The 15781-nt window shown below is 38.4% G+C and overlaps 1 protein-coding gene across 2 annotated transcripts in view; it reads left to right on the top strand.

Moving 5' to 3' along the window:
- The window catches only part of LOC308341017 (phosphatidylinositol 3,4,5-trisphosphate-dependent Rac exchanger 2 protein), a gene marked incomplete at its 5' end in the record, with an annotated part of 290021 nt that overhangs the window by 262878 nt on the left and 11362 nt on the right, over window positions 1-15781 (top strand). For both annotated transcript variants that reach the window (XM_080800603.1, XM_080800602.1), the window contains one exon: window positions 13720-13822. In XM_080800603.1, coding sequence (XP_080656729.1) covers window positions 13720-13822 — 103 coding nt within the window. The remainder of the gene's footprint in view (window positions 1-13719; window positions 13823-15781) is intronic.

The raw sequence follows: 15781 nt of genomic DNA, 5'->3' as shown, positions 1-15781 counted from the left end.
GGACACCTAGGAGCCCCGAATGGTTGTGGGAAGATTTCATCAGTACTGCCCATTTGACCAGAGTCAAACAATAATCTTGAAAGCATCCATAGACATCCAGAGGTTATTTCTAGAAAATCTCCTGGACACTTGGCTGAGCGATTATGGGCTTTGGGATTGCAACACTTGTTAGACTGTCACTCACATTTTCTTATACAGGGAATGTAAATATTTAATATCTTATTAGGTGTGTGTGTGTGTGTGTGTGTGTATCAGATGAGTGAATTTGCTGAAAACAAATACCTGTTGGCCTTTTTTTCATGTGAAAGTATGTATGTGTTTCATTTGAAAAAGTGCCTTCTCTGTTACAGGGGAACAAGGACATAGGCGTTAGGTTTTGGAAACCCCTGTAGACTTGTGGCAATTTTCTCAAGCTTTCCATTTGTCACAAACACTTGGCTAAGGGTGATCAAGGTGGGAAAGATCAATAGGACAGCAGCGGGCCTTTCCATATTAATTTTGCAGAGACTTTATGTGTGTGGCGAACCATAGCATCCACCTGGGGAATTGAGCAGTATGTAATGTATTGCATCAGCCCTCAGCTATATAATTCTTCCTCGGTATAAGGTAATAAAAGGGAGCAGGGAAAAGAAACAATATTAAACAATTAGTTTCTTCATTCAGGTGCTTCATTCCAGTTGTCAATAGACTTTCCACGTTGGCTCTCTGTGCTCAGTACTTAAAAGTAATTAGAAGCCAGAATAAATGAGATCATGGTGGGAATGAACATGCTTTACAGAGAACAGTGCGTTTTATACAGAAAAATTCAAATCTGTAGTAGAGAAGGCATGCAGTCTCCCTTCAATTTATTTTTCCTACTTGATGGCTGTACAAGTGATATACTTGCTTAGCAAGCTTCAAATCTAAATCCTTTTTAATCATGAATGTATTTTTCATATTATGGGGTGTACGTTCATAGTGAAGCAGTTTGGGCTGGCTGAATTAATCTCTACCAAAACAATGCATTTAAAGCATAAATGCTGAGACCAAGATTGTGATTGTTGAATTATGGATGTGGGGAGCTGGAATTTTCTAAATGCAGTAATCCACGTGATGTGATTTTGGTATGATGGAAAGAGCCCTGGATTTTGAATCAGAAAACTGGTTTTGAATCCTGTTACTTACTTGCTGTGTGACCGTGATTATATCACCTGGTCTCTCAGAGACTTTATAATGATTTCTTTCTGAAAAAGATGGCATAAGGAATAAATGAGCAACGTGTGTGAAAGCATATACTGCAAAACACTGAGTTTTTCTTTCTTACTCTGTGTTTCTGATAGTGAATTCATCTTCTCATTATGGAGTTAGAAATATGAAGTGCATCTGTTTAAAGTAATTAGCTCATTCCTACTAACGTAGGGGAGATCTTGTAAGAACTATTTCAAAAAGCACAGTAGTTGCAAAGTAGATCTTAAATGTTCTCACCACAAAAAGGAAGTGGTTAATTTTGTGATGTGATACAGGTATTATCAAACCCTACTGCGGTAATGATTTTGAACATATAAGTCTAACAAATGAACCTGTTATATACCTTAAACTTGCAAAAGCTTATATGTCCATTATATCTCAACAGAGCTAGAAAAAAGTAACAGTAATGAGTCACCATCGCATGAAAGAGGACTATGAGAAATACAAGAGTTAACTCCTCTGATCTGTAAGAAATAGAATACACAAAACACCGGGCCCTATTAGAGCTTATTTTTAGAATCCTCCTTGGGTAGCTTATAGAAAATCATTCAAGAGCAGCTGAACAGGATCCCCTTGAATTCAAGGACAGGAAGTTTTCTTTCCTGGTGTCAAAAACCAAGAGTATGTGTTAGAATAGAGACAAATATTTAGGACTTGAAAAGAATCAGGTGCTAGCACTTGTTTCTTCATTCATTCACTGGGGGGAACAAGAAACCATGGAGCATCACTGTGTGACGTGCACTATGCTATGCCAAACCAGAGAGATGAGAGAGTCCTTGGGTCACTGCACTTACAGTCCAATGTCCAACTGACAGCTCAGTCAGTTAAGCGTCTGCCTTTGGCTCAGGTCATGATCTCAGGGTCTTGGGATCGAGTCCCATATTGGGCTGTCTGCTCAGTGAGGTGTCTGTTTTTTTCTCTCTCTCTCTCAAATAAATAAATAAAGTCTTTTTTTAAAAAGTGGGGGGTGTCTTGACAAAGAACCACCTTGGAAACCAGACAGCCATACTATGGAGCACAGCTTCTCTTTAGCGATGACAATAGGAGAAAGACAGAGGATTGACTTTTTATATGAAATGACTCAAGTAATAGATTTATAAGTTTCTAAGCAAAATAGAGAGGAAGAATACATAACATTGAGCGTGTGAAAGAACTCATTCTGTTAGGGTTTCAAATGTTTTCTTCTGAACCCAGAAAATATTGGTAAATGATAACTGGACAATTTTGATGAAAGTAGTTAATAATTTGGGATGCCTGAGTGGCTCAGTCAGTAAACAGTCTGCTTTTGGCTCAGGTTGTGATCTCAGGGTCCTGGGATTGAGTCCCACATCGGGCTCCCTGCTCAGCGGGGAGTCTGCTCCTCCCTCTGCCTGCCACTCTCCCTCCTTGTGCTCTCTCTCTCTGACAAACAAATAAATAAAATCTTTTAAATTTTTTAAAAAAGTAATGAATGAATTAATATAAGAATAATGAATTGGAAATACTGTGACATATATTTTCCAAGTACTACCAAAACTCATCCGGAGTTGTTAATCAAAAGACATGGTATGAGCTGCGGTTACACCCAGAGAAAGGGAAGTGCAAGCCATTGTTCATAGAAAAGCCATATGCTATTTATAAGCCATAAGGGAATCTGTGATTATGTTTTTACTAATATTTATTGTGCCTATATTACATTTATTACTTCAACAAGTTTATTTGAGCAGTGAACACTTCTTGAACAAACACATACAGTACATTGAACAAATACAAAATATAAAGAAATGAATCTTACCTTTGAGGAGTATACATATAATAACATTGGCACACATTAAGAATTCATGTAATTTTTTTTTTCAGTAAGTATGTATGGAATGCTTACAGAGTCCTGGGAAGTACATAGGGTCTAGGAAAGCAACTGTGGATTTAGATACCAATTCAGCCTACCGATGGTGGCAATGGTAGCAGTAGTAATATTAATAAAAATTGGTAGCATTTGTTAAGAATATTCTACATGCTATGCCCTGTGTTAAGTACTCGATATGGATTATTTCATATAATCCTGGAAACAACACTCTGAGGTGTGTATATCATGAAACTCAACTTACAGATGAGGAAACAGTTTCAGGAGCTTAAGTAACTCATCCAAGTTCCCACAGTTTTAGCAAATCCAAGCTCCAAATTGGGAAGTTTACCTGCAATGCCTATGTTCTTTAGCCCTACACCTTTCCCACAACTACCGTACGGCATGATGAGAGGAGTGATGTGTGACACAGATCAAGGATTCTGAGATCATGTCCATGAGGGAGCAGCGCGTGAGAAGTAGGTGAGAACTACAAGTGATTTCAGAGAAGTGTACATAGTAGAGTGGAAGAATGAAGAAGGAAAACCAGGCACCGTATTTTGATATTGTGAACATTTTGTATTGCATATTAAGAAGTGGGAAGCCGTTTGAATGTTTGCATTCTCACTGCATTTTTTAAAGATTTTATTTATTTGGAGACAGAGAGCAGGTGAGCAGCGGTGGGGGGAGGGGCAGGGAGAGAGAGAGAAAAAATTTCAAGCAGACTCCGAGTTAAGTGCAAAGCCTAAAGCAAGGCTCAATTTCAGGACCCTGAGATCACGACCTGAGCCGAAATCAACAGTCGGATGCTGAGCCACCCAAAAGCCCCTTTCATCTGCATTTTTTTTTTGTGGGGGCGGGTAGCAAAAGGTGGTTTATTAAAGCAAGGGGACAGGACCCATGGGCAGAAAGAACTTCACGGGGTCAAGAGAAGTGGCCCATTATATACCTACAAGTTGGGAGGGGAAGGGCAGGAAAAAGAGAGGTTTCAAAAGAATTTCCATATGCGAAAGAGGACCTACAAGATACCAGAGGCCTTGCCATTGTCAAGTTAAGGTTGTTTTTCCCTCTAGCTTAAGTGATCACCTTTGTGATGGGGTGAAAACAGTAGGAAGAGGCAAGACTAGGAGAGTCAGAGAGAGGTTGTACCAAAATAGGCAAGAGATATTAGTGGTGCTCCTAGAGAGGAGAGATTTGTGACACAGAAAGAAATAGGAAATTAAATTAGTATGAAAGACTTGGGTACGTTAACAGGTGGAATTGCACAAAATATTCATCTCTTATAATGGATGAGTTTAGTGTGACGGCCTGGGGGCTTATAACATTTCTCAGTCTGGAGGTGAAACAGTGGGTAAATCATAAATAACTAGACACAGATTTTAGGAAAGCAGTGATTTTAAACTTGACCACACTCAACTCTGGGAAGGTTTTGTAAAAATGGGAACATTGAAGATACTAAAAATATCATTTCACAAGAAAACTTTAAGGAATTAGATAATTTCTACATCTTATTTCTTTTAACTACTTTCTTACGAGGGCCACTGTCAATGGAGAAACTTGGGTATTTTCCCACAACTGCTTGTTTTATTATAGCTGAATAAGGCGGGGAGCATGACAAAAGCACAAAGAAGTAAAGTCACTTGGAAACTGAGCAGAATCATTTATATTTTTCCAACAAGAAGAAATGTAGCTTTAGTTCAAAGATTGTTGAAACTAATCTGCTTTAGGCTACCCAGGACAGAAGTTCAGCCGATGCCGTGGAGTGCATAAAATCAGGCAATCAGCGGAGCCTTCCATCTATCATAAAAAGCTTCTGTGAGTGTGCAAAGAGCAGCAGTTGCTGCTGTGTTCTAGTTTACTTCACCTACTCCATTCTCTTGAGATTGAAATAGTCATTATTTCTCTGCAAAACTCGAATGCCGCCCAGGTAATCAGCTTAGCGGAGTATCTCGGAGAACCACAGGTGATTAGAGTCCTAATCACTTGGTTGTGACAGTCACTTGCACAAGTATAATGGGTCTGGCTTTTAATTAAAGGAGAAAAAAAAGAAGACTTCTGTAGAAAAGGGGGAAATTATTTTGTGTTTTAAAAAGGTCAATCTGTAAGACTAGATGTACACACCTATAACCATAATAAGACTTACAGCTCATGTGAAGAATATGATCCAAATAATAGGTTCCTCGGGATGTTCTTCTATAGAGACTTGAGGGATGCATTTGCCCTAAGGGAATGTTCTCCCTCTCGTTCCCATGACTAACTGGCATCATCAGAGTTACAAAGGATGGTGAAAATGAGGTGGTACACTGGGAAGTCCAGAGGGTAAAAAAAAAAAAACCAAAATCAGACTCCAATTATTATGTAGAATTCTGCATCAGGACAAAACTCACTGATTTCAGAATTGTGTGATATTTGCTTCATTTTATATTTCTCTGGTACAAAATCAACTCAAGCTTCATACTGATGCAAAGGTTTCAGATGAGTTTCAGTAGTTAGGCAGTTTCTATAGATGGTTAAGGGTCATGTCTAATGTTGTCATTTGCAAAACTGGTCAAAACTGTAGTTTGACATATGGTCCCTTAAACTCAGAAGACGCCCCCGCCCCCACCAATGCATGCCTTTAGATGTGGGTATGTGTTTCCCATATATCCTATTTTTTCGAACAAGAAATTATTCTGCTAATTATACTGCAAGAACACATAAAAAAAGAGAATATACTTCTCCAAGTGCCCCAATTCTACTGTTTTTGCACTAAACAGTTACAATCGCTACTTAAGAAGCTTTTGAAGTCTCAACACGTATCCCTAAATCCAATGACTCCAGTGGGTCTTTTTTGGAGGATAGTTTTCCGTTGTAATTAAATATGTAACATTATTGAGGGATACAATAGAAATTTTCAAAATAATGTTTAGCCTCAATTTTACAAATATGGGGAAATAAATAACAAACCACCCCTTGCTATATGTTGCATTTTCTACTTTAATATTTCTCACTTAATCATCGACATTGTGTTAGTTTATGGCAGATTGTTGTGGCTGCAAATTCAGAGCTGTTCATCACACTAGTGTTGTGTCAAATCTGAATGACCCTTCTGCACTAGTAAAAGAAAAGTTTGGGATCGCTCCCAAGAGAGAACAATGTAATGATTAGCTACTAAGGAAAACAACAGAGTCCTGACTGTGAACTAAGAGTCTCAGAAAATAAATCCACTCTCAGAAAACAGAGCTCGAAGCCATAAACCTCACGTGGTTCTGGTTTCCCACATCGGTTTCCCTGTGAGTTACTGTGTCACCCTTGTGGCCCAAAAGGGGTGATGTGATATATGTCCCCAAGGGCTCAATTTAATGCATTTCAACCCTTGGGAAATTGGATTCCTTGTTCAGTACAATTTGAATCAACATTAATGAAGCATTAGAGCTCTGAAGGTTTTAAAAGGTAATTGGGGATTTTAAAACCCAAAAATTTTTTTAAAAAAGGTAACTGAAAATAAAATTGATGTTTTTGTATGGAATCATGGTAAATGGCCAAATATGTAGAAGATCCTTGGGTTTTGAAAATCTTTAATGTAATTTATTATAGAAATGTCATGACCCATCTTAAAGAGAAGGATTAGCATTTTTCTTTTAAAAAACAACTAATGTAACTTGCTTCCAAATTTGAAGTCTTACAAAGTGAACTAAATATAGTATAATAGACATGAGTTAATAAATGGTCAAAATACAATATGTTGCATTTAAAGTAATTTAGGAAAATAAGGTTTGTCTCTCCAATGAGACTTAGTTGACAGAGAGGTTTGGATGCTGATCTTTTGTGCCCTGCCATCTGGAAATTGGACTGGCCAACAGGAGGCTGTTTCACATACTTTCCCTGAACCTTCACTCTACAGTTTGACATATAAAATAAAATTGATACCTGAGGTCTAGATCAGTTGGGACAATCATATGAAATAAAAATCACAAAGAAGCATATTAGCAAGTACCAAATTATAGTCAGGTGAACCTACTTCCACTAAACCCCAGTGTATAAAGGAGATATTCATAGAAGTTTGTCATTAATTTCATGAACTTATCATAATCATATAACATCATAGTTTTATAAAATGAATAAAATCATAAAATTTTATAAAAATTAATCAAGGTCATTTTAATGAACATCTTTTTCTTTTTAAATAAAAAGCAGAAAGAGCTTCTGTAAATAGTTAAAATACAGCAGGGTTTGGGAAATGGGATTTATGAAAGCTCACATTCCTCTGATTTTCCAAGTAATATGTTGCCCATAATGAGCGCATGTAGGTGGACTTACAGGGTGAGCTCAGGAGCAAAGAGGGGTGGGAACAGCATTACTGTAGGCATGGCTAAGTGATCACACATGCCACTTCTGGTAATTCTTATAGCACTTTATGCAGCCAGTATGCCAGCTTTTGTCATTTCATAAATGAGAAAATGAGTCAGAGAGTAGAGGTAACCTGGCCCAAGTCCTACAAGGTGTCCTCAAATCCCAGTACCTCTGGTTGGGTTACCCATGTTGTCAACTACTATTCTACATTCAGAAAGGTTGTGGTATTTTGAAAGACACTCCAAAAGTGTACAGGCATTCCTTACTTGCAGAAAGATTTATGCAGTGGTACCAAGATGTTGACCACAAGCAGAACGGAGTTCTGGGGAGGCTTGGAATATAGCTGGGGTGCTGGGAAGATGGAGTGGAGCATGGGAGACTAGTTGATAGAAATTCTTAAGCATCAGGATGAAAAGTTTGCTTTTGCAAATGCTGCCTGGAGAGCAACTGAAGATGCTTTGATTACAGTATTGATAGCATATTAAGGATTCATAGTTAGTAAATGAGTCTGATAATTTGCTTAACAAATTGTTGTTTTACATCACATAATGTAAATGTTGAAATTTTTTTCACATCAGCCAAGGAAATTAATGAAGGACTCACTTAGTCCTAAACTCTGACCCCCAAGGCCATACATGTTGGGGCCTAGACTGCTTCTCTAACTTCATCTCCTTCTCCTCTCCATGTGCTCCTGCGCACTGAGCTCCACACTTGCTCTTTGGCAGACAGAACATGCATTAACCTCAGGGCATTTGCACTTCCTCTCCCTGAAATGGTCTTTCTGATAACAGCATCTCCCTCTGCCATTGCACCCAATTCACTTTCTTTTTTTTTTTTTTTTAAAGATTTTATTTATTTATTCGACAGACAGAGATCACAAGTAGGCAGACAGGCAGGCAGAGAGAGAGAGGAGGTAGCAGGCTCCCTGCAAAGCAGAGAGGCCGATTTGGGGCTCGATCCCAGGACCCTGGGACCACGACCCGAGCCGAAGGCAGAGGCTTCAACCCACTGAGCCACCAAGGCGCCCCCCAATTCACTTTCTATTCCCTTAAACTTTTCACATTTCTGGATAACTTATTGCCACTTGGTATATGTATTTGCTTCTTATTTTCTTTCTTCTTCCCCCTGAAATTTGATCTCCAGATCAATTTTTTTTTCTGTTTGCTGTTATATACCCAGTGTACCACACTGGAGTGGATAAAGATTTGGGGATCTGAAGTTAAGTGCCCTTTTCAAGAAAAAGAATAGAAAATTTATGAAACAAAATAGAAGGGAAACTTAATATTTATTTGGAATGCAAAAAAAAATTACAAAGTTTAAAGTGCTAACAAGTACCACAAGATTATAAAATCTGAAAGGCAAAACACTGTTTTTATTACTTGATTGTCTGACCCACCTCTGTACTTTTTTCCTCCACAGTTTTTGGTAACAGACTCTTCAGACTGCCTCTTCAATGTATAATAAATTTGTGATATAATCTTCTATAGAGAGAATGGGAAAATAATTTAGTATTTTTTCTCTAGAATGGCTGATAAAATTTTTTTAAGAAAAATTATTGATTAGAAAAGCCTTTTAGGGGGCACCTAGGTGGCTCAGTGGGTTAAAGCCTCTGCCTTCGGCTCAGGTCATGATCCCAGGGTCCTGGGATCGAGTCCTGCATCTGGCTCTCTGCTCAGCAGGGAGCCTGCGTCCTCCTCTCTCTCTGCCTGCCTCTCTGCCAACTTGTGATCTCTGTCTGTCAAATAAATAAATAAAATCTTTAAAAAAGAAAAGAAAAGCCTTTTAATTTCAACACTGATGCTAAATCGCTTATAAACTTTTAAATTGTTGTCAAAAATGAGAACCCCTGTAAAGTTCTATAGCATGTGAACCATGACATTTGGAAGAATATTCCACAGACTAGCTTCTGGCTCTATACATTTCTAGCCTGGTTTTCCCTCCACCACATAGAGCCCTGCGTGTCCCAGGATATGAACACTGCATTACAACCTTGGGCTCTGCTCCTCCTTTTCAACATTAGGGGAGTGAGTGTGCACAATGGGTGGTACGAATACTCTGGACTCCATTTCCACACCAGGAAACTATAATAACCTAACTAGAAATGGAAGTAACTGTGAATCACATACATAGGTTCTAGTCAGCCTAGCCTAAGTGCACCATAATACTACGTCCTTTAGCTCAGTTCCAGAAATAATCCTGGCCATTTGAACACTGCAGAACACGACAGAGGGAAGTTGTGGTAGACACGGTACAGACAGCAGTCATAACCATTTGCAGTTAAAACATTCTGTTTCTGCAAATTTATAAAAGCATGTGACTCTGTGAACAATGTGCTAGGGATCCGTATGAGTGAGGAACACTGATTCCCAACCGTTTTTAGCTTGATAGCCAATCCCCTTCTTCCAGCATCTCATGGCACTTGTAGGTGCAAAGAAGACACTCAAAAAATATTGTTCAGTGAGTGAATGAACAAAAGTTACTTCTTTGTGACTCTTCCATGCCACAGTTAAATCAAAGTGCCTTTCAAATTAAATCGGACCCATTGACCACAGGTTACATTTATCATATTAAAAATGTGCTAAATCTCTGATGTGATGTGGGATCTATTCTTAATACACAATATGTCAAGGAGATTTATTCATTATAAGCACAGATATATTGACCCTTTCTTTTTTCTTTCTGTAGGGAAATTCACAGTTTCTGCATAATTTTATAGCCTTGTCAAGTACATTTTCTCAGGAGTATACCCTAAGCAACACTGTCACTTGGAATGTCTTACTGCTCAAATTATGGAGCAGCTTTCTTCAGTGTATATGTTATATTTGTCTTTTAGGAAGGACAAAGTCTACTCTGTGACCTTTATTTTTTCATTTTTGTGACTCCCAGGGAAAAAGTTGTCTATATTTTTAAAATGACACTATAGCTAGAAGGAGCTGAAGACTGAGGCCTGTATTTTCCAGGATGGGGTCAAAATATAGATTTCCTTAAATTTTAATTCAACTGCCTAATGTAGAAACAGCTAGAAAGGAAATCTGTGAGTCAATTAAGAACTCTTGTACTCAACGGATGTGCCTAGGATTCCCAGCCATCCTAATGCTCCTTCATTCTTTTGCCCAGAGTCAGCAGAGCTGTCTCAGTGGTAATCACCAAAGTACCTATAAAACGAAATGATCTCTTGTAAAACCTGACTCTGAGTATCCATTTATGCACCATTGAAAAACCATGTGCCACTCTCTGGATCTGGAATCTTTCCGAGAATGCTAGAATCAAAATGCTTCTTGCAAATGCTGAATTTTTCCAGTTGACATTCACATTGATAAAGCTGAGAGAAGAGAGAAAGCTACAAGGCTTATAGTGATATATTAACAGCAAAGTTGTGGGCTTACTGCTGGGCTTTGTCCCACATGCCTAATCCAGGAGAATGGAATCCTGTGATGCCATGATGGAAAAAGTAGGCCTCAATTGGACCAATTGACTGTGAATCAAACTCAGGCAGTATTTCCCACATTGACCTTGTTGTATCTTTTTAAATACACTTTTTAAAAGATTTTTTTAATATATTTTAGAGAGAGAAGTGGAGCAAGTGAGAGAGAAAGAGAGTACAAAGAGAGTACGTGTGGGGTGGGGGGCAGAGGGAGAAGCAGACTCCCCGCTGAGCAGGGAGCCCGATGCGAGGTTCTATCTCAAGATCCTGGGATCATGACCCGAACCGAAGGCAGATGCTCAACAGATTGAGCCACCCAAGTGCCCCTAAAGGTTTCACTTTTTATAAAAATTTTGAATTACTTTTAGGACCTAATTGAAACATACACAGTGGTTAGTATGGACAGGCAGATATAGGTAGACAAAGCTGTCTGTTTTGGACATGGTAGTGAAAGAAAGCATACATCCATTATAAGGAAGATTTTTCCATTAGGTGATATGTGCGTGATTGGTTTTAAAAAATGACACTTTGAGATACCTTCTCAGAGAGTATGGTACTGGCCACACTGATTGATCAGGAGATTACAGTAAACTCTTTTAAAGTCTCTGGCAGATAATTTGCTACTCTACTGTTGTTTATTATAGCCCGAAGGAGGGAGAAATAAATCCCTTTAAAAAGATTTTTTAAATGGATAAAAATTATGGGCTGCTTGTTAAAAATTCTTCACAAGTCAGTGTTATAAGCAGATGAGGGCAAGTCATGTTTTATCTAGAAGAACAGACATATTTCAGTTTGATTAGAAAAAGATAAAGATTTTTTTCTTAGTGTCATTCAGCCAGTGTAATGAGGGTTATTGATTAAAATGTTAGAATCAATAAGGACCTAAAATTGGAGTAGAGGAGACAGTAAGAAGGAAAAAAAGGTTATGGTCTGTCAAGTAAGCGGACAATTAAATGCTTTTTGAAAAATTGATTGTTTAAGCGTGAACTGTCAACTGTACTCCTTGGCTCTCTCGGGCATGTGAGAGCATGTAAAACGACAAGTATCTATTGTTATCAGACTCATGCACTAAATATTTGTAAATATCACATACTACCAAAAGCTAATTGTAACATTCAGCACATCTGACTACGTTTTACTAATGCTTTGTAAGGAGTTTTGTGTCATGTTAATGCTTGTCAGCTCTATGAACAGCCAATGAAACTTAACAGGTTTCTCCTTAGATTCCAGTGATGCATAATAATACAATTACACATTGTCAGGGTCTTTCCAAAATTTAAGCAGTAATGTTTAAAGCCCCTTACCCTCTTTTTCTTAACTCATCAGTATCAAAATGTGGCAGGCGTGTTTGACTTCTGTAGTCCAACTACCTAACCCAGGATAGGTGAGTTAGCTATTCCTCATGTAGAAGGTCTCCAGACCTTTCATTTGCAAGGAAAAACTGGACAGACCTAGATAAATACATGTGTATGCAGAAACAGGAAAAAAGACAATCAAAATACCCATAAATTAAAAAGTAAAATAAAACAAAATCTGCTCATATGAATTTTACACAAAACATCAAAAAGTAATGAACATTTTAGTGAAATGTATGTAAAAGGTCCCCCTAAAAAGCAATTCAAAGACCAGCACCTGATAATGTTAGCAAATAAATAGGATCTAAGAATTGCCAAAGAGGAAAAAAAAAAATGTGAAAGGACATAAAGGAAATGCCTTGAAAGGGAAGGCAAAGGATGAAGGCGCACCAATCCCTGAATTGAGGCGTTGAATTCTGAATTTTCTCAAGGTTGCTCTGGGCATCACATTCCTCTATTATTAATTAAAAGTTCCTTTTAAAATTTTTACAGTATTTTAGATTAGGTCCAGGAAACATACTTTTTAAAATACCAATTCTTTTTTTTTTTTTTTAAGACTTTATTTATTTATTTATTCCTTTATTGGAGAGAGAGAGAGTGAACCCAAGCCGCGTGAGCAGCAGGCAGAGGCAGAGGGAGAAGCAGACTCCCTACTGATCAAGGAGCCTGATAAGGAACTCCATCCCAGGACCCTGGGATCATGACCTGAGCTGAAGGCAGATGCTTAACCTACTGAGCCACCCAGGCATCCTTTAAAATATCAATTTTGATCATAGTGAATATTAATTTCACTGTTTATTTTTCTAAGCTATTGGGCATAAATGGGTATAGATCTATTAACTATCATGCAGACATGTACAAAAAATATTAAGAAGTCTCTTCTTTTAAATTACATGAAACACCAGTAAAGAATAATATCTGATAATAGATTTTATTATAATTCTGTTTAACTGTATGTATATAAACTCTTTCATAAACATAGTTCATTATGAGTTTGTTAGATTTAAATAGTTAATTTAGGACCCCCATCATCTAGCTCTGTAATCTATTTTTAAACAGATGTCCTAGGGACCCCTGGGCGGCTGCGTCGGTTGAACACCCGACTCTTGTACTCAGATCAGGGTCTTGATCTCAGGGTCATGAGTTCAAGCCCTACATTGGGCTCCACGCTGGGTGTGGAGCCTACTTAAAACCAAAACAAAAACAGGTGTTCTGTGTAGAAAAATCTATGGTTCGTTGTCTAGCCGCTTCCATTTTGGCTGGTGCTTTTTGATTATGCAATTAGGGTAGGGGAGTGAAAATAAGTTTCCCTCTATCCTTCTGAGTTCTTAGCTGAGATCCTAATAGTAAAAAAACAGATTAATAAGAGAAAAACAGAGATTTATTAACATGTAAACTTATGACTACCTGGGGGGGATACCCAAAGAAAAATGAGTAACTCTCTGAGGAAGCAGAGTAGGAAGGAGTATATTCTGTCCGTCTTCATTAGTAACCCAAACTGTCTTGAAGTGCTTAATAGGAGCCCGAGGCATTTGACTCGCTTTTGCTTTTGCACACAGGTGCACTCTGAGCGTGACCCTGGAGCAGGCCATCATTCTGGCCCGAAGCCACGGGCTGCCTCCCCGCTACATCATGCAGGCCACTGACGTGATGCGGAAGCAGGTAAGTCTCATGCACCGTATAGGGACTGTTTTATAGGACCTGGATTTGAAGCTTCCTTTTAATCAGGATTTATCAATTTTCATCAGAATAATCAGCATTTATCAGGTGTCTCAAGGGTGCCTGGATGTGAGGGACATTTTTCCGGGCTCAGAGGCTAAGTATGGACAAGAAACACTCCCAGGGATGAAGGCAGTACAGACATCTATATGAAGGTTCTCCAAGAAATGTAGCCAAGCTTCAAAAAGAGATGTCTGAAAAGGTAACCTGAAGGAGGAAAGGGGTTGACCAGGTGTATCGGGCAGGAGTGGATTTGGGGTTTATGTAAAGGATGAAGTCAAAGGATGCATGGCACTTTCGGGGCATTGCAGGTGATTTACTAAGGCTCTGGAAATACATTGAGGAAGAGCGTGGAGACAAGGAAGAGGAAAGAATAGAGGACCCTGCTTGCTCCTGGAGCTCCCTAAGGGAATGCCAAGCCATGCTGAGAAACTTGTGCACTATTCTGAAGATAAATCACATACCTCAGATTTTCCTTCAGAGGAAATAGCAATTTTAGGAATGTCTTTGGGTCACTGAAGTATTTATAGGTGAGAATATACTCTCTTATCAAGAGAATGAACTTTTGGCCTAATACCCAGTGGTATTTGAAATATGACACTTTGGTTTTTAACTCTTAAAAGTCTTTTAAAAGATAAGAAAAATACACTAACCTCCAATTTGTTGATTATTAGGAAAATGTACTTAATCTAATAGAAAAACACAACTTAGTAGAAAAGGAAAAGATCAATTTTATATTTTCTTCTGTCACATTTTTCTCAGGTTACCACAGAAATTAATTTAACAAATCTCTCTACTTGCTCACTTGGTTTGAATAGCCCAGTGATAGTGAGTGACTTTGTTTGTTTGTTTTTTAAAGATTTATTTATTTTCGAGAAGGAGAGAGAGCATGGGCACACATGGGGGGAGGGGCAGAGGGAAAGGAGAGAGAGAGAGAGTCTCAGGCAGACTCCCGGCTGAGCTCAAGCCCAGTTCAACTCAAAGCCCATCCCACAACCCTGAGATCAGGACCTGAGATGAAACCAAGAGATGTTTAACAAACTGCGCCACCCAGGCACCCCAAGTAACTTAGTTTTTAAGAGATGCCTTTGTAGTTAAAACTGCTTTATTTACTCAGTACTTAGTGTATAACTCTTACACAAACAGATAACTTCCTGTGGGTTTGCTCCCAAGATTATAATACAGAATGGAAAGAAAGAAAGAAATCAATCAATCCATGGAAACAGTCATGAGGCCAGTACCAGTTTAGGGTCTGCAATTCAGAAATAAGGTGCAACAAGTGGAGATACATTGTAGCTTCAGGCTTCAGGTTCCCAGCTGGGAACCCTGAAAACCAAGATCTCACAAGGTCCAAGAGGAATTTGCTAAGTAAATGTTAGATCCACAAGAAGCACAGGACACACGGTGGTTCAGCTGGGAAAGGGCAAATGCAGATACAAAGGCCAGCAGATTTTGGAAGGATTTTTTTTTGGGTGGATATACAAATTTGGTTTTAAAAAAAGTAGATCAAGGTAAACTTGCGATTATCCCTATCAGGTTGGGTTTGGAATGCCAAAAATACAGAAAGAGACTAAGCATTCTTTTTCATTCTATTGCCATTAGAGTAAGTTTACAATAAGACTTGAAGGAACCATCTCAAAAATCATAGTTTATGATAAGACTAAGAGACTGGTATTAGCCTATTTTAGAATAATCTAGTACAGGAGTAATGATGGATTGGCTAGATATGCATTCATGCTGTATAGACTCCAATAATCAAAACCTTTAAGTTCTCACAACTGAAAACAGAGATAGATAAAATAGAGAGGGAAAGTAAAAATCATTTGTAAGCCTGAATGACTTGTTTAACTGGTGCAAACCTTTCTGAGGATACAATGTACATATGATATTTACATATATTAT

The sequence above is a fragment of the Martes martes genome (genome assembly GCF_963455335.1).
Source record: "Martes martes genome assembly, chromosome: 4".
NCBI lineage: Eukaryota > Metazoa > Chordata > Mammalia > Carnivora > Mustelidae > Martes > Martes martes.
This window is presented reverse-complemented; position numbering and strand designations above follow the sequence as displayed.